This window comes from Magallana gigas, chromosome 5 (genome assembly GCF_963853765.1).
Source record: "Magallana gigas chromosome 5, xbMagGiga1.1, whole genome shotgun sequence".
In the NCBI taxonomy this organism is placed as follows: domain Eukaryota; kingdom Metazoa; phylum Mollusca; class Bivalvia; order Ostreida; family Ostreidae; genus Magallana; species Magallana gigas.
The window spans coordinates 22,386,660-22,407,194 of NC_088857.1; the positions used below are offsets into that span (position 1 = coordinate 22,386,660).

The 20,535-nt window shown below is 33.8% G+C and overlaps 1 protein-coding gene across 1 annotated transcript; it reads left to right on the forward strand.

Moving 5' to 3' along the window:
- The first annotated feature begins 11,581 nt into the window (after positions 1-11,581).
- On the forward strand, positions 11,582-20,535 carry LOC105326938 (buccalin). The gene is made up of 2 exons (XM_011427180.4): positions 11,582-11,714; positions 19,143-20,535. Exon 2 carries the CDS (start codon positions 19,166-19,168, stop codon positions 20,000-20,002), a length of 837 nt encoding a protein of 278 aa, XP_011425482.2. The 5' UTR covers positions 11,582-11,714; positions 19,143-19,165; the 3' UTR covers positions 20,003-20,535.

Genomic DNA, 20,535 nt, shown 5'->3' on the forward strand with positions numbered 1-20,535 from the left:
AGAACATCATTTTGAACAACTTTTCTTCTATACTGCATTTCAAAATATTTTTCCTTTCTGAGATATGGGTGATCGAAATTTGGGACTTTCGGCCCCTAAAAACCCTTAATTACGTAACACATGAGAAAATCATTACATTGCTTGGAAACATAACTGTAAGATGAACATATTTGCTTCTATAACATTTCACAAAATATCGTTCAGTAAAGGGCTACAGATTAAAGACTTTCGAGCCCCTTGGTCCTCTTATTTGAGGGGCCAGCCCCTTTTTCTTGATCTTAAAAGAAAGGTCATGTAAGTAGAAACTATTTTTACATTACATGTCTTAACAAAATATTTTTCAGAAAAGAGATAATTAAAAAAAACCACGAAAAATTACGACGTTTTTTCCATCTCAATTTTCGGGTCCAGGCAAGCTTCGGCGCCTTTAAAGCTAGATCAAAATGAAAATAAAATTGCAAATCTACAATCTTTCGTCTACTATCCCTGAAAGTTTGAACTCAATATCTTTTATAGTTTAGGAGAACTTAGAGGGACAAGCCACCCCTCTGAAAATCGCTAAAACGTCAGTTTCTCAAAAACGGAAGTGACGTCATCAATAAAATCAAAAACCTATAAGGTTCAGATCAGTATCTATCAGATCTGAAAGTTTCATGAAAATCGGTCGAGCCGTTTCTGAGAAATCGCGTGCACAAAATTTGTAAGAAAAAAAAAGAAAAATAATAATAACTAGACACGATCTCGTTGCGAGCAACGAGGAGGTCTTCCGTTCGTTTTTTAGAATGAAATATGACATCTTCGACTTTGATTTTCGACAACAAAACATGTTATGGAAAAAGGAGTGAAGTACTTATGCTTTATTGTATTGCTTTTTATAAGTTCTCTTGCTTTTTTAAATACTTGCATTTCTTTCAATCAAGATAGAAAAGATCAAACTTGTTTACCTCTAGTCCGTAAAAACCCTGATTGGGTAACGCAAGAGAAAATCACTATATTGTTAGGATATATAAACGTATTATACCTAATCTAGCTTTAATAACCTTTCACAAAATGGCTGTCATTAAAGGGCTATAGATAAAAGATTTTAGAGCTCTTTGATCCCCTAATTTAAGGGGCCAGCCCCTTTTTCTTGATATCAAATGAAAGGTCATTTACTTCTGAACACATTTTGTCAACAAGTGTTTAGAAAATCGTAACCGTTCTGGAGATATATGAGAAAGAAGGTTTTAGGGGCCGATCCCTTATCTCCTTATAAGGGCCGTTTAACGAAATTTTGAAGGTTGCATTTTGTTGAGAACATCATTTTAAACAACTGTTCTTCTGTACTTCATTACAAAATATATTTCCTTTCTGAGATATTGGTGATCAAAATTTTGGACTTCTGGCCCATAAAAACCCTTAATTACGTTACACATGATAAAATCATTACATTGCTTTGATACATAACTATAAGATAAACACATTTGTTTCTTTAACATTTCACAAAATATCCCTCAATAAAGGGTTACAGATAAAAGACCTTGGAGCCCTTTGGTCCCCTAATTTGAGGGGCCAGTCCTTTTTTCTTGATATTAAATGAAAGTTCATTTAATTCTACACAAAATTTGTTCAACAAGTGTTTAGAAATTCGTTACCGTTCTGGAGATATATGAGAAAGAAGGTTTTAGGGGCCGATCCCATAACTCCTTATAGGGGCCGTTTAACGAATTTTTTAAGGTTGCATTTTGTTGAGAACATCATTTTGAACAACTTTTCTTCTGTACTGCATTACAAAATATTTTTTCTTTCTAAGATATGGGTGATCAAAATTTTGGATTTTTGGCCCCTAAAAACCCTTAATTACGTAACACATGATAAAATCATTACATTGCTTGAACACATAACATTGAGATAAACACATTTGCTTCTATAACATTTCACATAATATCTCTCAGTAAAGGGCTACAGATTTAAGACTTTAGAGCCCTTTGGTCCCCTAATTTGAGGGGCCAGCCCCTTTTTCTTGATATCAAATAAAAGTTCATTTAATTCTACACAAAATTTGTTTAACAAGTGTTTAGAAATTCGTTACCGTTCTGGAGATATATGAGAAAGAAGGTTTTAGGGGCCGGTCCCTTATCTCCTTTTAGGGGCCGTTTAACGAAATTTTGAAGGTTGCATTTTGTTAAGAACATCATTTTGAACAACTTTTCTTCTGTACTACATTACAAAATATTTTTCCTTTCTGAGATATGGGTGATCGAAATTTTGGACTTTTGGCCCCTAAAAACCCTTAATTACGTAACACATAATATAATCATTACATTGCTTGACTACATAACATTGAGATAAACATATTTGTTTCTATAATCTATTTCAAAATATCCCTCGGTAAAGAGTTATGGGTAAAAGACTTTAGAGCCCTCTAGGTCCCTAATTTGAGGGGCCAGCCCCTTTTTATTGATATCAGCTGAAAGATCTTGTAAATATAAACTTTTTTAACATTACATGTTTTAACAAAATATTTTCCAGAAAAGAGATAAAGAGAGAAAAGCACAAAAAATAACGACGCTTTTTTAATGTCAATTTTCGAGCCATAGCGAGCTTTGGCGCCAATAGTGCTAAACATACAAAACAACAATCATGCAAAACTTCAATCTTTCCTTTACCAACCGTAGAAATTTGAGCTCAAAATCTCTTATAGTTTAGGAGAACGGCCGCAGACAAAATACCCATATAAAAAATAGAAAAATCTCAATATCTCCAAAACGGATGTGACGTCATCAATGCAAAAAATTTGCTATCAAGTTCAGACCACTATCTATTACATCTTAAAATTTGATGGAGATCGGTTGAGCCGTTTCTGAGAAATCGCGTGCACAAAAATGGGAAGAAAAAAAAAGAATAAAAATAATAGGGAAAAAGAAACCGAAGAATAACAATAAGGTCTTCCGTTGGAAACGGAAGACCTTAATAATAGGGAAAAAGAAACCGAACGAAAACAATAAGGTCTTCCGTTGGAAACGGAAGACCTTAACTAGACACGATCTCGTTGCGAGCAACGAGGAGGTCTTCCGTCCGATTTTTTGAAGGAAATATGACATCATTGATTTTCGACAGCAAAACATAATATGGAAAAGTACAAATCCATTGTATCGCTTGGATACATAACTCTGAGATAAACATATTTGCTTCTATAACCTTTCAAAAAATATCTCTCAGTAAAGTGCTACAGATTAAAGATATTAAAGCCCTTTGGTCAACTTATTTTAGGGGCCAGCCCCTTTTTCCTGATATAAAATGACAGTTCATAAAATTCTTAACACATTTTGTTCAACATGTGTTTAGAAATTCGTTACCGTTCTGGAGATATATGAAAAAGAATGTTTTAGGGGCCGATCCTTTATCTCCTTATAGGGGCCGTTTAAAGAAAATTCAAAGGTTGAATATTGTTAAAAACATTAATACGAACAACTTTTCTTCTGTATTGCATTACAAAATATTTTTTCTTTCTGAGATATGGGGGACAGAAATTTTGGACTTTTGGACCCTAAAAACCCTTCATTACGTAACACATAATAAAATCATTACATTGCTTGGATACATAACTGTGAGATAAACATATTTGCTTCTATAACCTTTCACATAATATGTTACAGTAAAGGGCTACAGATTAAAGACTTTAGAGGCCTTTGGTCCCCTAATTTTAGGGGCCAGCCCCTTTTTCTTGATATTAAATGAAGGGTTATTTAATTCTAAACAATTTTTGTTCAACAAGTGTTCAGAATATCGCTACCGTTCTGGAGATATATTAGAAAGAAGGTTTTAGGGGCCGATCCCTTATCTCCTTATAGGGGCCGTTTAACGAAAATTTGAAGGTTGCATATTGTAAAGAACATTAATTTGAACAACTTCTCCTCTGTATTGCATTTCAATATATTTTTCCTTTCTGAGATATGGGTGATCGAAATTTGGGACTTTCGGCCCCTAAAAACCTTTAATTACGTAACACATGAGAAAATCATTACATTGCTTGGATACATTACTGTAAGATAAACACATTTGCTTTTATAATATTTTACAAAATATCTCTCAGTAAAGGCTATAGATAAAAGACTTTCGAGCCCTTTGGTTCCCTAATTTAAGGGGCCAGCCCCTTTTTCTTGATATCAAATAAAAGGTCACTGAATTCTTAACACATTTTGTTCAACAAGTGTTTAGAAATCTGTTACCGTTCTGGAGATATATGAGAAAGAAGGTTTTAGGGGCCGATCCCTTATCTCCTTTTAGGGGCCCTTTAACGAAATTTTGAAGGTTGCATATTGTTAAGAACATCATTTTGAACAACCTTTCTTCTTTACTGCATTTCAAAATATTTTTCGTTTCCGAGATATGGGTGTTTGAAATTTTGGACTTTCGGCCCCTAAAAACCCTTAATTACGTAACACATGGAAAAATCATTACATTGCTTGGATACATAACTGTAAGATGAACATATTTGCTTCTATAACATTTCACAAAATATCGTTCAGTAAAGGACTACAGATTAAAGACTTTAGAGCCCTTTGGTCCCCTTATTTGAGGGGCCAGCCCCTTTTTCTTGATTTTAAAAGAAAGGTCATGTAAGTAGAAACTATTTTTACATTACATGTCTTAACAAAATATTTTTCAGAAAAGAGATAATTAAAAAAAACCACGAAAAATTACGACGTTTTTTCCATCTCAATTTTCGGGCCCAGGCGAGCTTCGGCGCCTTTAGAGCTAGATCAAAATGAAAATAAAATTGCAAATCTACAATCTTTCGTTTACTATCCCTGAAAGTTTGAACTCAATATCTTTTATAGTTTAGGAGAACTTAGAGGGACAAGCCACCCCTCTGAAAATCGCTAAAACGTCAGTTTCTCAAAAACGGAACTGACGTCATCAATAAAATCAAAAACCTATAAGGTTCAGATCAGTATCTATCAGATCTGAAAGTTTCATGAAAATCGGTCAAGCCGTTTCTGAGAAATCGCGTGCACAAAATTTGTAAGAAAAAAAAAGAAAAATAATAATAATAATAGGGAAAAAGAAACCGAACGAAAACAATAAGGTCTTCCGTTGGAAACGGAAGACCTTAATAATAATAACTAGACACGATCTCGTTGCGAGCAACGAGGAGGTCTTCCGTCCGATTTTTAGAAGAAAATATGACATCATCAATTTTGATTTTCGACAACAAAACATGATATGGAAAAAGGAGTGAAGTACTAATGCTTTTTTGCATCGCTGTTTATAAGTTTTATTACATCCCTTTTTTAAATGCTTGCATTTCCTCCAATTAAGATAGAAAAGATTTAACTTGTTTACTTCTGGTCCCTAAAACCCCAAATTGGGTAACACAAGAGAAAATCATTATATTGTTAGAATATATAAACGTATTATACCTAATCTAGCATTAATAACCTTTCACAAAATGGCTCTCATTAAAGGGCTATAGATGAAAATTTTTAGAGCCCTTTGATCCCTTAATTTAAGGGGCCAGCCCCTTTTTCTTGAAATCAAATAAAAGGACATTTATTTCTGAAAACATTTTGTCAACAAGTGTTTAAAAATTCGTTACCGTTCTGGAGATATATGAGAAAGAAGGTTTAAGGGGCCGATCCCTTATCTCCTTATAGGGGCCGTTTGGCGAAAATTTGAAGATTGCATCTGGTTAAGAACATCTTTTTGAACAACTTTTCTTCTGTACTGCATTTCAAATAATTTTCCTTTCTGAGATATGGGTGATCGAAATTTTGGACTTTTGGCCCCTAAAACCCCTTAATTACGTAATACATGACAAAATCATTACATTGCCTGGATACATAACTGTGAAATAAACACATTTGCTTCTTTAACATTTCACAAAATATCTCTCAGTAAAAGGCTTCAGATTAAAGACTTTAGAGCCCTTTGGTTCCCTAATTTGAGGGGCCAGCCCCTTTTTCTCGATATCAGATGAACGGTCATTTAAATCTAAACAAATTTTGTTCAACAAGTGTTTAGAAATTCGTTACCGTTCTGGAGATATATGAGAATGAAGGTTTTAGGGGCCGATCCCTAATCTCCTTATAGGGGCCGTTTAACGAAATTTTGAAGGTTGCATTTTGTTGAGAACATCATTTTGAACAACTTTTCTTCTGTACTGCATTTCAAAATATTTTTCCTTTCTGAGATATGTATGATCGAAATTTTGGACTTTTGGCCCCTAAAAACCCTTAATCACGTGACACATGATAAAATCATTACATTGTCTAGATACATAACTGTAAAATAAACACATTTGCTTCTATAACCTTTCACAAAATATCTCTCAGTAAAGGGCTAAAGATTAAAGACTTTAGAGCCCTTTGGTCCCCTAATTTGAAGAACCAGCCCCTTTTTCTTGATATCGAATGAAAGGTCCGGTAAATATAAACCTTTTTTACATTACATGTCTTAACAAAATATTTTTCAGAAAAGAGATAAACAGGAAAAAACCAGAAAAAATACGACATTTTTTTAAACTCAATTTTCGGGTCCAGGCGAGCTTCAACGCCTTTTAAGCCAGATCAAAATGAAAATAAAATTGCAAATCTACAATCCTTTGTCTACTATCCCTAAAAGTTTGAACTCGATATCTTTTATAGTTTAGGAGAAGTTAGAGGAACAAGCCACCCCTCTAAAAATCGCTAAAACGTCAATATCTCAAAAACGGAATTGACGTCATCAATATAATAAAAAACCTATAAGGTTCCGATCACTATCTATTATATCTGTAAGTTTTATGAAAATCGGTCAAGTCGTTTCTGAGAAATCGCGTGCACAAAATTTGTAAGAAAAAAAAAGAAAAATAATAATAATAGGGAAAAAGAAACCGAACGAAAACAATAAGGTCTTCCGTTGGAAACGGAAGACCTTAATAATAGGGAAAAAGAAACCGAACGAAAACAATAAGGTCTTCCGTTGGAAACGGAAGACCTTAATAATAATAATAGGGAAAAAGAAACCGAAGAATAACAATAAGGTCTTCCGTTGGAAACGGAAGACCTTAATAATAATAATAGGGAAAAAGAAACCTAAGAAAAACAATAAGGTCTTCCGTTGGAAAGACTGATAACTTAATTATCAAAAGTTCTTTCCAAGAAAATCAAGAAAAAGGGGCTGGTCCCTTTTTTTAGGGGCGAAGCGACTCGTAAACTCTATTACAAATAACTTAAAAATGATAAAGATTTGGTAATGCATTATAGAAGCAAAGTTGTTGATCGCAACAATATCTATTAGAAAAAATCATTGCCACGCCCATTTATTACGTAATTAGGGATTTTTAGGGGCCAAAGTACTTAAACTTGGACGCAATATATCTAGAGAAGTAGACATATTTTGTTAAGCATTGTAGAAGAAAAAATGTTTGCATTAATGGTTTAAATTGATTCCAATTATCAAAACACCAATGTCTGTCCCCATAAGGGATCTACAGGGCTGGCCCCTAAAATATTCAATCATTTGTATCTCAAAAATGAACAACAATTTTAGATGGGCGTAAGAACAAAAAATGTTAGAATTCTTAAGACCTTTTCAAAGAAATCATGAAAAAGGGTCTGGCTAATTTAATTAGGGGCCAAGACACTCGTAAACTCTATTACAAATAACTTAAAAACAATAAAGAATTTGTAATGGATTATAGAAGCAAAGTTGTTGATCGTAACAGTATCTATCAGAAAAAAATCATTGCCACGTCCATTTATTACGTAATTAGAGATTTTTTGGTGCCAAGTACTTAAACTTGGACGCAATATATCTAGAAAAGTAGACATATTTTGTTAAGCATTGTAGAAGAGAAAATATTTGCATTCATAGTTTAAATTCATTCCAATTATCAAAACACCAATGTCTGTTCCCATAAGGGATCTACAGGGCTGGCCTCTAAAATATACAATCATTTGTATCTCAAAAATGAACAACAATTTTAGATGGGTGTAAGAACAAAATATGTTAGAATTCTTAAGACTTTTTCAAAGAAATCAAGAAAAATAGGACTGGCCCTTTTAATTAGGGGCCAAGACACTCGTAAACTCTATTACAAATAACATAAAAATGATAACGATTTTGTAATGCATTATAGAAGCAAAGTTGTTGATCATAACAATATCTATCAGACAAAATCAATGCCACGCCCATTTATTGCGTAATTAGGGATTTTTAGGGGTTAAAGTACTTAAACTTTGGCGCAATATATCTAGAAAAGGAGACTTATTTTGTTAAGCATTGTAGAAGAGAAAATGTTTGCATTGATTATTTTAATCGATTCCATTAATGAAAGCACCATTGTCTGTCCCCATTAAGGATTTAGAGGGCTGGCCCCTAAAACATTCAATCATTTGTATCTCAAAAATGAACAACAATTTTAGATGGTTGTAAGGACAAAAAATGTTAGTATTCGTGGGACCTTTTGAGTGAACTCAAAAAAGGGGCAGGCCCCTTAAATTAGGGGCCAAGAGACTCGTAAAGTTTCTTACACATACCTTAAAAAACGATGAAGATTTTGTAAAGCATCATAGAAGCAAAGTTGTTGATCGTAACAATATTAGTTTGTAAAACTCATTGCCACACCCATTGATGATGTAATTAAGGATTTTTGGGAACTAAAATCTTACATCTTTAATGTGCTGAATGTGAAAAAGCAAAATACTTTGTCTCGCATTTGAAAGGATATTGACAATCGTATACATTATCTGAAAGGGAGGGGTTGAGGGGAAATTCTGAAATTTTATTGATATTTTAATCGTATCGTTTAAAAAATTGAACGGAAGACCTACTCGTTACTCGTAACGAGATCGTATCTAGTTTGTTTTACTATTAATACCTTTATCAGTTTTTAATAGACCTACGTTTTTTTTTAGTAATTTTTGTTACTTTGTTTGAAAATATTAGAATCACCGTCCTTATTCAACACCACCCCAACCGACCCCACCCCAAACCCATAAATAAAAAAGATAGTACGTGGATGAAAAATGTAACATATTATGAATAAGTTAGATCAATATAAAACTTTAAGCCACATTTCGTAAACTATACATCTTTCATGTCATGATCTAGTAAATGAAAGGTGCTTACAGGTTAATTGAATTTAAGATAGATATTCTTACAATGCTTCTTCACAGCAATGGTTTTGTTTCATTGCGTGTGTCTGTGCTTAATCTATTGTTAAACACAATGAAAAATAAAGTTTTAAATTGTCACTTTCAATGAAATATGCTGGAAATAGGGAAAAAATATCAAATTTTAATCCATTTTTTAAGAAATTAAATATATCTATAGAATGCCTGTGGTTTCTCACATATGGTATTATAACCTTTTTAAAATGCTATCAAATTAAATATAGGTTATAGGATTACATTTCCCACGATTTAGATTTAAACCAAGAATTTGTTTCTTTTTCCAATATAATTTCTATAAAGAAATTACGTATGGGGAAAAAGATATGTAAATTACATCATAATGGATTTAGCACCAAAAAGACTCTCTGGAATCATTTATAACTAGATCTTGACCTTAAAACTGTCTGGAATGGTCAAGAAATACCCAACTCTGTGGAAGTTTTGTTGGTAAATGAAAATATCTTGAGAAAAATGATCTGTAACAGTTCCTTTTGAAGGATAACATTGTTACGTAATTTGACACATGTATATAAAAAATATTAACCAGTCAGTTTTTTCCTTTAAAAAATAATCGACAGTTCTGACATAATAACTGTCCTGACATACCATAAATAGTTTTGATTATCAAATAAAATACTTAGACTGATGCATAAATAAAATATTGAATTGAATTGAATTGAATAAAAAAACATGAATAGATCTAACTTGTAAATTGTTGTTTAAAAAACAAGAACAAGTGAAATTCAACCCTGGCGTGATCTTTGAATTCGTTTCTCTCGGGAACTTTGGTGTAACCGTTTGCCCTTGACGCAGATATATTACATAATAACTACCTTGTGATTCGTCGTTGACAAATATGATACTATTTATCATATCAATATCAGGCCTTGAGGGAAGAAGCAATTTAACACTTGGTAGTTTGTGGCGTAGTGCTGAATGCCCATCATATAAATGGATATACCAGTATTTACAAAAATACGCTTCCTATATATTAGTATTCACCAAGAACAGAAAAATATCGATAAATTGACGCATGGTCAAAAGCTTTATCGAATGGTTTTTGATTAAATATCCGAAAACCATTTCGGCGATTACCAACAATTTCTCTCTCTCTCTCTCTCTCTCTCTCTCTCTCTCTCTCTCTCTCTCTCTCTCTCTCTCACACACACACACACACACACACACACACAAAGTGGAAACTACCATGACACATGTTGCAGCAGCTCATCAAATATTGGAGACAAGGGTCAGTTGTTCAGTGACATCGAACCCTAAACACAGTTTATTAAAATATGGTTTGTGATCTTTTCCTTGGTAACCTTTATTCATAGAATTAATCTTAAAAGTTATTGTTTCATATTCATAAATTCGTTTCTTGAAGATATTTTTACTATTCATATGTTGATCTATGGGTGGGGGGGGGGGTCGATTATGGATTAATAAAATTAATATTGAGTGGAAGTTGAAGAGCTTCAATTCAAATTTTGATCGTTAAATTGGCGCTAAGGGCTGTTGAACGGTCCGGATTCTTTATCTTGCCGGCACCTACATATACCACTACTACATGGAGAATGCAAGTCATATGCAATGTCACTTCAAACAAATTGAAACCTGCGTTGATTTCAACATGAGTATAATTTTGCTGACACCTTACACCTCAAATGGTATATCGATATAGTTAGCCTGTACTTTATTGCCATTTTTTGGAATTTAGATTTAGCGCATAATTGGGCAAGTGAACAAGAATTTCTAATTTACAAAAAGTGACGTCTAATAAACTCAAACAACAGCACAATTACACTTATTTGAATAAAACTTTTGACACCCCCCCCCCCTATTTTTAATTTTGACATTTAAACCATCTTGATGAAAGATTGCAATCGCTGTTTGTTACATAACGTGAACGATATTTTTGTAGCAGTTTACCTAGTGTATTTGTTTTTTCAAATCAAAAAATCGAAATATCTTTCTATTTTGTCTATAATTTAGCAAATATCTTGGACCACTGCCACCCCCCCCCCCCCCCCAATAAATAAATAAATAAATAAACAAGTACATGTTCATATTTTTTTTACCAAATACTTATGCTGAGATCAATCTGTAACAGAACCGACTATCAAAGGGAGAAACACGAAGATCCAATCAAACGCCAACCACTCCACTCTATTTCGTTGCTGAAGAGGTATCAAATACTCAATGTCTGTTAATAATCGAATTACCTATTATTCATTACTGCATGCAATGGTGTTATCGCTGAAGTATCCGCCTCCTTTACGGGGGAGATGCTATTTACGTGTTTCCCTGACTTCGATTGATTGACAATTTCTCTCCACTATTGGCGCCCTAGGTAGGATCGATTTGGAATCGCCCTCCCCTTTGGTTTTTTTCCAATATAAATCGAAAGCATTCGACGTTGGATGTGAAACTTTTAAAAATATTGTCGGAGTTAAAAAAAATTAATAATACTAGATAAGTTGAGTACAGCTTGGCTTTTGGAGGGAACTATTTTGATCCTGGGATAACTTCGCATACACGTCGGTGTGTTTTTTTTCTCCAACAAGAGGACTTCATAAGGTAGGGAACAGAGAGAAAATAATGATTATGTAGATGTCCATTTGTTGCATTTATCTTGTAGAAAATAAGAAGAAAATACGTAAATAAATAATCCTATATACATTAACGTATGTGTTCATATGAAGCTATGTCAAGTCTTACAAAAATGAATATAACCATTTTTTTAAAGAAGCCTGCAAGAAATGAATTCGTTTTTGACTTGCAATTGGGACGTGTCATTTCTTTTATCATATAATGAAAATGGTGGCAAAACAGGGGAAACAGTTAATAGTACTCTAATAATGGTTGCATTCTACTGGGAATTTCTTTTTAGAACTCGTGGCTATTCAATTCTGTTACTGAGATATTTGTTGTTGACAATGCTCTTCATTTTTACGTAATACCGATTTTCGACTATTTGGTTTGACATTGGGAAAACATGTTAATGGATGTCAAAAGATGTAATTTAAATCCGAAGACGCAGAGATTTTACCAACTTTTATGGAAACAAATGTCGTACATCATGCTAATGGGTTCCTAACAAACATATTTATGATCATGTGCATAAAACCAAATATTCTATCAAGTCCATGACTCTGGTCTCTTAAAAAGCTAGTTTAATTCCAAATATGTTTTGGAAATTGTACATGTGATTTTAATTGAACCAAAATAGCATTCCATTTTGGCCAAATCAGAACCATGCAAAAATATTGCAGCGATAGGACGTGTAAATTATTAAATATCAACCCTTACCGAGTTCATGGACCAAAACGAAGTGATATTCTCTCCTACCCCCCCCCCCCCCCCTCCACTCCCTCTGTTAGATAAAGATTTTGCTTCTTGCACCGAGAGCCGCAGTGTTGAAGATTTTCATTTCCCGTTGTCGTTACTCTAATTGTGATAAATATTGTAGTCGTTTAGGGCTGCCTTCAGGTCATTCAAAGACGTTTGAAGATCTTTACAAGTCATCAGAGATGTCTGTTGTCACAAAGAGCTCGACAAAACAATTACGGACGTCAATAACCACCGTTTTCCCCCTCCTTTCCTATTCTATTAGAGACTACTTTCTCTAATTTCGTCAATTCTTTGAACCGAAAATTAAAGAAACTATCTGGCTTGGGAACTTGTTTGGCTGTATGTTTGGATGGTCAACATATATTAACAAATCTACCTTAAATTTTAAGTTATAATTTTTGGGAACTTTTTTGGCTGTAATTTATACATGTAGCTTTTAAAAAGGCTGGATGCCAGTGGATGGCCATGGTCAACAAATATACCATCAACCTTAAATTTTTAAGATATAATTTGTATAGATATAAACTATAATTATTTAGTTAAAAAACTCATATAGTTCACCATTTAAATTTTGGTACTATCCTATAGTTTTCTTAAGGATGTCAAAGCATTCTAAAAATGGCCAAGACCATCAAACACTCTTATGTTTGTAAACTTAAGTCTTTTTGCAAAACGGAATCTATCGACAACAAAGTAAATATTGGTGGGGGTATTTTTCTTTCTCAATCTCAATCTACAAGGAGTTAATTGTTGTTAATGGAGTACCGCTTCCCTCAACAATCCTAGAAATGTAAACTAACCACAACTACAAACTAACCGAGTATCCTATTCATTGTCTGCACATCAAAAGCTTCCAACTGACGGAAGGATCTTTAACACGTGTAACAAGAGCAAAGCGTGCATATGATGAAGGTTTACAAATTTTGTAATCGTGTTATCTGGGTTTGGGACAGTTAAAGCTTTATAAATGAAACCGAGACAGCGTATTATAAAAGCTAACCCATCTCAGTTTGGGTTTGTTTTTTTTTGCAAAGTTCGTAGCTATTGAATTCAATTCATTCATAAATATTCAATTTTCTATCAGTAAGTACAAAGTCAGAACGATCTGTGTTCTTGAATAACAAATTAAGAATGCACACAAACGCAATGTACATTGAAAGTGCATTTCATCGTAGCTTTGTGAAAAAGTTGCTTGTATTAATTAATTCACATATAACAAATCAAATAGCGTTACAAAGATATCATAATTTATGTTCTCTTTTAAAGGCCATTTTTTTACGATATTTTACTTCGAAAATTTTTTTTTTTGCAAGGGGGGGGGGTGTCATTTAATGGTGAAGTTAAACGGGGGAAATTATTGTTAATCTTTCGATTGTACAAAGTTAGAAATTACAAATTGGACGAGCAAGCAAACCAGGATAAAACAGTCATTGTTTTATTGCAGTTCCTTTGAGCTAAATTTAATACAGGTAGAATTCTTAGCTATTGTAATAATTGTGCATTACATTAATTAGAAAAAAAAAGATTTGTTCAGCCTTAATTATCAAAATTGATATAACAATGTATAGTTGGGACTTGGTTGAGTTTATTTCTTGGTTTATCCGAGCCTTCCTTTCCCTCCTCACTGTTGGAAATGCTGGGAATCTGAACACTATGTGATTGATTGCCGTTCGCAGAGTCTTTGGTTAAATCGAGAAAATGTCGCAGCGACGGGACAGATGTGATAAATTGTATCAACAAATCTCTCACACTTAAGGTGACCAATGGATGTCAAACAACGGCAGCGACAACCGAGCTACTCCAATCTCTCTCTCTCTCTCTCTCTCTCTCTCTCTCTCTCTCTCTCTCTCTCTCTCTCTCTCTCTCTCTCTCTGTGTGTGTGTAAGTTGATGTTAAAGGACAATTGTCAAGATTTCATCGAACTTTTTATAGAGTAGATAATAGATAGACCATCAACTATAAATCCATTTTGACTAAGATATTAAGTCATTAACTACATATTTAAACTTATACTTAAAGAATCCCGTGAAATATGCATATTCTAAAAGCATTTTGATAGAAAAGACGAGACTAATTCTGGTGTAAAAATTGACCCACTACTGTCTAGTGATTGTCATACGTAATAGTCATATATTTATTGTTGACCAGTAATTATCTATTCATTATTGCATTGCCTGTTTGATTCGCTGTTTATGTAGATTTATTTTCACAAAGAGTACTACTTTTCCAAAACTAAAATTAAAACGAGACACGATGCTGGGAAATTATTTCAGTTTCCCTTAATTTGCAATGAAGTTAAAATTCATTTTGTTTTGCTCCTCAAAACCTGTTGCACTCATGCTTAAATAGAGCACATTTTAAAGGTCTAAGCTGTAGAGGTCTCGATCATTTATCTATGTCAACTTACATGTTAACAGTTTGCGTAAAAATGATGCAGTTTTCGATGCTACTATTCTTTATGAAAATAGAGTACTTATATGAACTCAGCTTATTAAATATTTACGTCAAATTAGGCATTACAGCGCACGCATGGTTGTAAGTTAAACATTAGTATGAAAAAATCATGTACGAATAAAATGATTTGATGTTATTAGAGCGTAGATACATGTATCTCCTTCAAATTATTTGATTTATTAAATCAAAAAATATATACCTGTATCGTTTACCCCCCCCCCCCCCCCTCTCGATAATTAACGAACCTACTCAATCGGATTCTAAAATATTATTTACATTTTCAATAATAATCAATTCACGATCTCTTCGCTTGCATGCTCAAGAATTGTATCCAATAAAAATCAAATAATTTTTTTTTCTGAGAAAGGTTATTATAAAAATTTCAAGAGTAAATTCCGTAGCATTTACGTCGAAATTGAACTATAAAAAATTTAAATGTTAATTGCAACATTCTTTACTTCATTTACAAGTCCGCCCGCCTGAAAAAAAAAATTTAAAAAGGCACACAGAGAGTTTGACAGTTGTACGTCTATTTTCATTCTCCTAACACTGGAATCACCGAACCTCTAAGTCGTTGAAAAGTTGTGTCAATACCGATAAACATTAGTCAGACGCTTATTTGGATGGTTAAGTACCCTTGGGAAATTCTAACAACCATGCTCAGTTTCGGTTTACAAATCGGTTCTTTTATGCCGGGCAATAAAAACAGGAGCCTCTGAGAGAGATTGGTCCCAATACTACTTACTTAGAGAACCAGAAGACAGCTGAGTCAAGAAGTGCACATAGGCTTTTAATATTAGATGCGGAGTGGAGTAGCTATGCAAGTTGTTCATCTGATCCTCCAGATCTTAAATTTTAATAGCTGTGGCTAGTAAACCATAGAATGGTCCCCAAAAAGTATATTTCTATCCACTATAATACATGCAAGTTCTATCTTGTGTACACTAATTGGCCAGGCCCACCGTCATCACAATTTTCAAATCACTAAACTCAGTCCTCAACTCAAATCCTAATAAGAAAATTGCATTTATTAAACACTGATAATTGTTGAGGTCTTAGTTTCTCTTAGTGGCAACAAACATGTTAAATAAAGAAGTACTTACTTTTTATTTCACGTTGCAGACAGTCCAATAGTTTATTTACATACGCACTATTGCACGTTTCATTTAAATGCCGTAATCATTTGTCTCAATAAAGGATCTATTGCGAATAACAATTGAATTGACCATTAGGACCGGTATTGTTTTCTGTCTTTGCAAAAAAAAAACATACCGATTTCCGTTCTACTTCATGAATTTCGGTCATACTCTGTAAACTCTTGGGTTCTAGTTCTCATAATGTATAGTTATTGAAAAAAAATGTTTCACAGCTGTCCGGGCAGTATGAGTTATGTTTGCTTTTTGAATAACACAGAGTGAATGATTCTTGTCCTCAAACAAAGGGTATAGTACCGGTTGATTGCTTTTACATGTATTTATTAAGTATAATCTTTTCAATCCATATTTTTAATTTAAACAGCAAATATGCATTTAAGGAAGATCGAAAAAAAACTTGATATACAAAATGCACAATTCTGCATAAAAAAAAAAAATACGTTTATTTATGCCATTAAATTAAAAAAAGAAAAAGTACTTCCACGGATGGAATCGAACCAGAGCACAAAAAAAACCATAACGTTTTACATAGCTAGTGGTTTAATCTACTGAACTTTCCAGAATTTACACGTTTTGGTGTAAATATAGATCACTATGATAGATATCAGTTTCCGAAATTTTTGTAGGTTTTTTGCAAAATTCGACCCCAAGGACAGGGTGTCCCTTAAAAAATCTTTTTAAGAAATACTCCGGTCCTGATGGATATCTAGGCCAAAAACCATGCAGAAATATACCCTTTTACTGAGAGAATGCTGTTTTTGTCCATTTTGAAGATTAATAATAAAATTTCAAGAGCAAACTGATACACATGTAGGTTCAAAACGCAAATTAGAAAAGTTAAGAAATATGTACGATCGAAAATAACAAAAAAACTTTGAATCAGATATTTTTCTGGGAAATCCATCTCCCCTATAAGTCAATTCAATTGTTATTTGCAATAGATCTTTTCAACAATTCTGTTCAATTACACTTCAATGAAGTTCGAAACTAACGAAGTACACTACGAAACCTTACATGTGAAACTTAGATGTAGCCCTGGGAGGGGAGTTTGTTATCTTTTCTGCGCTAATTATAAGCCTTTAACCCCTCCTCTTCCCCACCACATCAAAGTCGTCCTTCTCTAAACTGAAAACCTCTGTCCACACTGCCGAGTCTGTCTTTTATTGACGCCCGAGGCCGCTGATATCTTTGAATCCAAGCAGTGTGTGATTAGAAGACGGAAGAGGTTAAATTTCCCCCTTCTTTTCACGGAATTTATCATTTGATTCGGGCCTATTATCGCGTAGAGTTACTAATTATCTCGGCAAATAACAGGGGGAGAAAACGACCCGGACCCAATATAACATTATTGTGATCTTAATTGGATAGTTTTACAATGGATTTCTCCTTTTTTTTTTTAATTTTGGTACTTTCACTTATTAATTATTCATTGGTAAAACTGATGAAACAAAGTTCAAACGTAATTTTATACCATCAAACTTTATATATAAACTTAACTGATATTCGAAGCTTTCGAAACCCGAAATCCTACTGTGGTTGTTGTGTTCTTGTAGATAATGGGATATTCTAGCAACCAAGCAACCAAAGATGCAACAACAACAGCAACCCCCTTCCTCTCTCTCTCTCTCTCTCTCTCTCTCTCTCTCATCTCCTTAATTAACGACAAAATTTTAATTTCGAAATTGTAATACTAGTATTACCTTATTTACCTTATTAATGTATAACAAGGTTTTCATCTGATATTCAGGTTATGACGGTGTGTCAGTCGATACTTTATTAATCAAACCATATTTAATTACCAGATGTAGGTGTGATTATTTATTTTTACTTTATCTTCGCATCGATATAACCCAGGATAAAAGAAAATTGCAGAATTATACGCGAGAGCGTAAATATTTATAATCGCTATGTCGCAGATTTTAATAAGTTTTAGGGAAATTGTATACGCTTTCTGTTTGGTCTCACACCTTCATATCCGATGCAATTAACCTAATGAAATGTCGTTTTGTGTGTGTGAACCCAATAAAAAGACAGCGAGACAGGGTGCAGTAATTAATGCTAGGGCATAATTTTGATTAAACGCTCTTGTTCGCACTAGTACTCACTGCCACTGTTTGGAAAACACCATCGATAGAGAGTAAAGCACTCATCAATGTTGTAGGCAAATATTTGTAAACAAACAGACCTCGAGCATTCTCTTTGCTCACTGGGAAAAAGGACTCCCTTAATACTTAGCAAGCAGTTGGGACCATGACGCCACTTTACAATTATAGTTTGTTCTTACAACTTTATAGGCAAACAAAGCGCAAAAAATGAGTGTACTGCAAGATATTTGATAAAAATCTGTATAACCAAATTGACAGACAAGTTACCGGTACCGTATGTCGATGTATTGTTGAAAACTTAGACATGTGACAAATTGATTAAAGTCGTGCTTATGGTAAATCAATGAAGCTCCTTGTCAAAATTCTCCAAATATTTACTACAGAATATCTTATTCCCAAGCATTCTCAAGCAGGTTATAAGCTTTCGTATTATTTTGTACTCGTTTAGTAATTTACTTTGACTTGTGTTCACTACTGTTTGTAATGAAATGACCGCTTGTTACCCAAGCTAATTTAAAAAGCAATATCTATATCGTTTTAGAAAAAAAAGATATGAAATGACATTTAGTTACTTAGGATAAAACAATTATATATAGTTCTTGGCATTTATAGAAACCAGGAACAAAAATATCTTAATCGTTTCAGAAAAAAAATATTAAATGACATTTAGTTACTTAGGATAAAACAATATTTATAATATAGAAACCAGAAACAAAATCTCAAGAAGAAAAAAACATGTACAGTCTGGTGTTTATGAGCTTTAAAGAATCGATCAAAGATTGTTTGACCGCACATTGCAAGGGGAACGCTCTTAGAAGAGCTTTACTACATGACCATAATTTGAGCAATTATGAAACAAACAGAATCGCGGCTAAGATGTTCGAGGGGGGTGAGGTTTTTCTGTTTGACTTGTTTTAAAAATACATTCATTCTTTTTACAGATATTTCATTCGGACCAGTGGATATGTGGTCTACGAACTATGCTACAACAGTGTTTGGTTTCTTCTGTTTTGTTCAGGTTTTTGTGTTGACCGTTTCACAACATATCTCATCACACAATGACGACTATACGAAACATTTAGAAAATATCAAATTCTTAAACAAAGAAGCAGAAATTTCACCTAAACAACCTGCAGATGACGACGTTGATTTCGGAAACAGTGATACAGCAGATGACTTAAGCGACCTCACAGAAGAGGAAAAGCGTGCACTAGACCGATACTCATTCTCTGGTAGTTTGGGAAAACGAGGACTGGATAGGTATAGTTTTTATGGCGGACTTGGGAAACGAGCTTTGGATAGATACGGATTTTTCGGTGGACTTGGAAAGCGAGCGCTCGACCAATACGGGTTTGCGGGGTCTCTTGGAAAAAGAGCTTTAGATAGATATTCGTTCATGGGAGGATTAGGAAAAAGGAAGTTAGATCAGTATGGATTTGCGGGCAGGCTAGGAAAACGGGCATTAGACCGCTATGGGTTTGTAGGAACACTTGGGAAACGAAAGCTTGACCAGTATAGCTTTATGGGAAATCTTGGGAAACGTCGTCTGGACTCTCATCGATATTTTGGAAGTCTCGGAAAACGAGCACTCGATCGTTACGGATTTTTTGGTGGACTTGGAAAACGGGCGGATACGCTTGGAAACTCACAGGAAAACATTCAAGGAGCTGACAAGGATGAAAAATTCGAGCAAAAACGGTTATATCCCTATTGGTACTATAGGCAAGGTGGTAGCCCGATATACACCCAAACCAGAGGAATAGATAGGTTCTCTTTCGCAGCAAGACTCGGACGAAGATAAATTTCGTAATAACCGTACAATGACGTCTTCAGGGTCCAGCTATTGCATTAACATATCTACAGAATTGTGTTAGAGTTATGATTTTTTAGTCTTATAAACTACATTTCCACTAAAACATTCTTCTTTGTCTGGAACAGGATCATGAAAACAACAGGACTATAGTGAAATCAAACGTATTTGATTTCGTAGGATTTATAAACGCTCGGTTAAAAATGTTTTTAAATCAATCTGCAAGTCTGATTTATTCATGGACATTTATATGGTAGTATCGGTTTGGCAGCGTAACAATGGGGATATTTCTATATTTTTCTACATGTGTGCAATTGTTTGTCAAATCTTCTTTATAAACATAAATGATATAATGTGTAGAAAGCGAATTCTATTATTAACAATCTATTTCGAGTCATATGATATGAATTGAATTCACTTTCGTTCCTAAAATTGCCATATAGTTTGTTCGAATTTAGCTAAATGCAATTGAGTTAGATGTCAATGTTGACGCTAAGGATACGAAATAAAGCTGTAAAGAAATA

What these genes read in the sequence shown, in the direction of transcription:
- LOC105326938 (XM_011427180.4), top strand. Translation starts at nt 19,166, where the DNA reads ATGTGGTCTACGAACTATGCTACAACAGTGTTTGGTTTCTTCTGTTTT.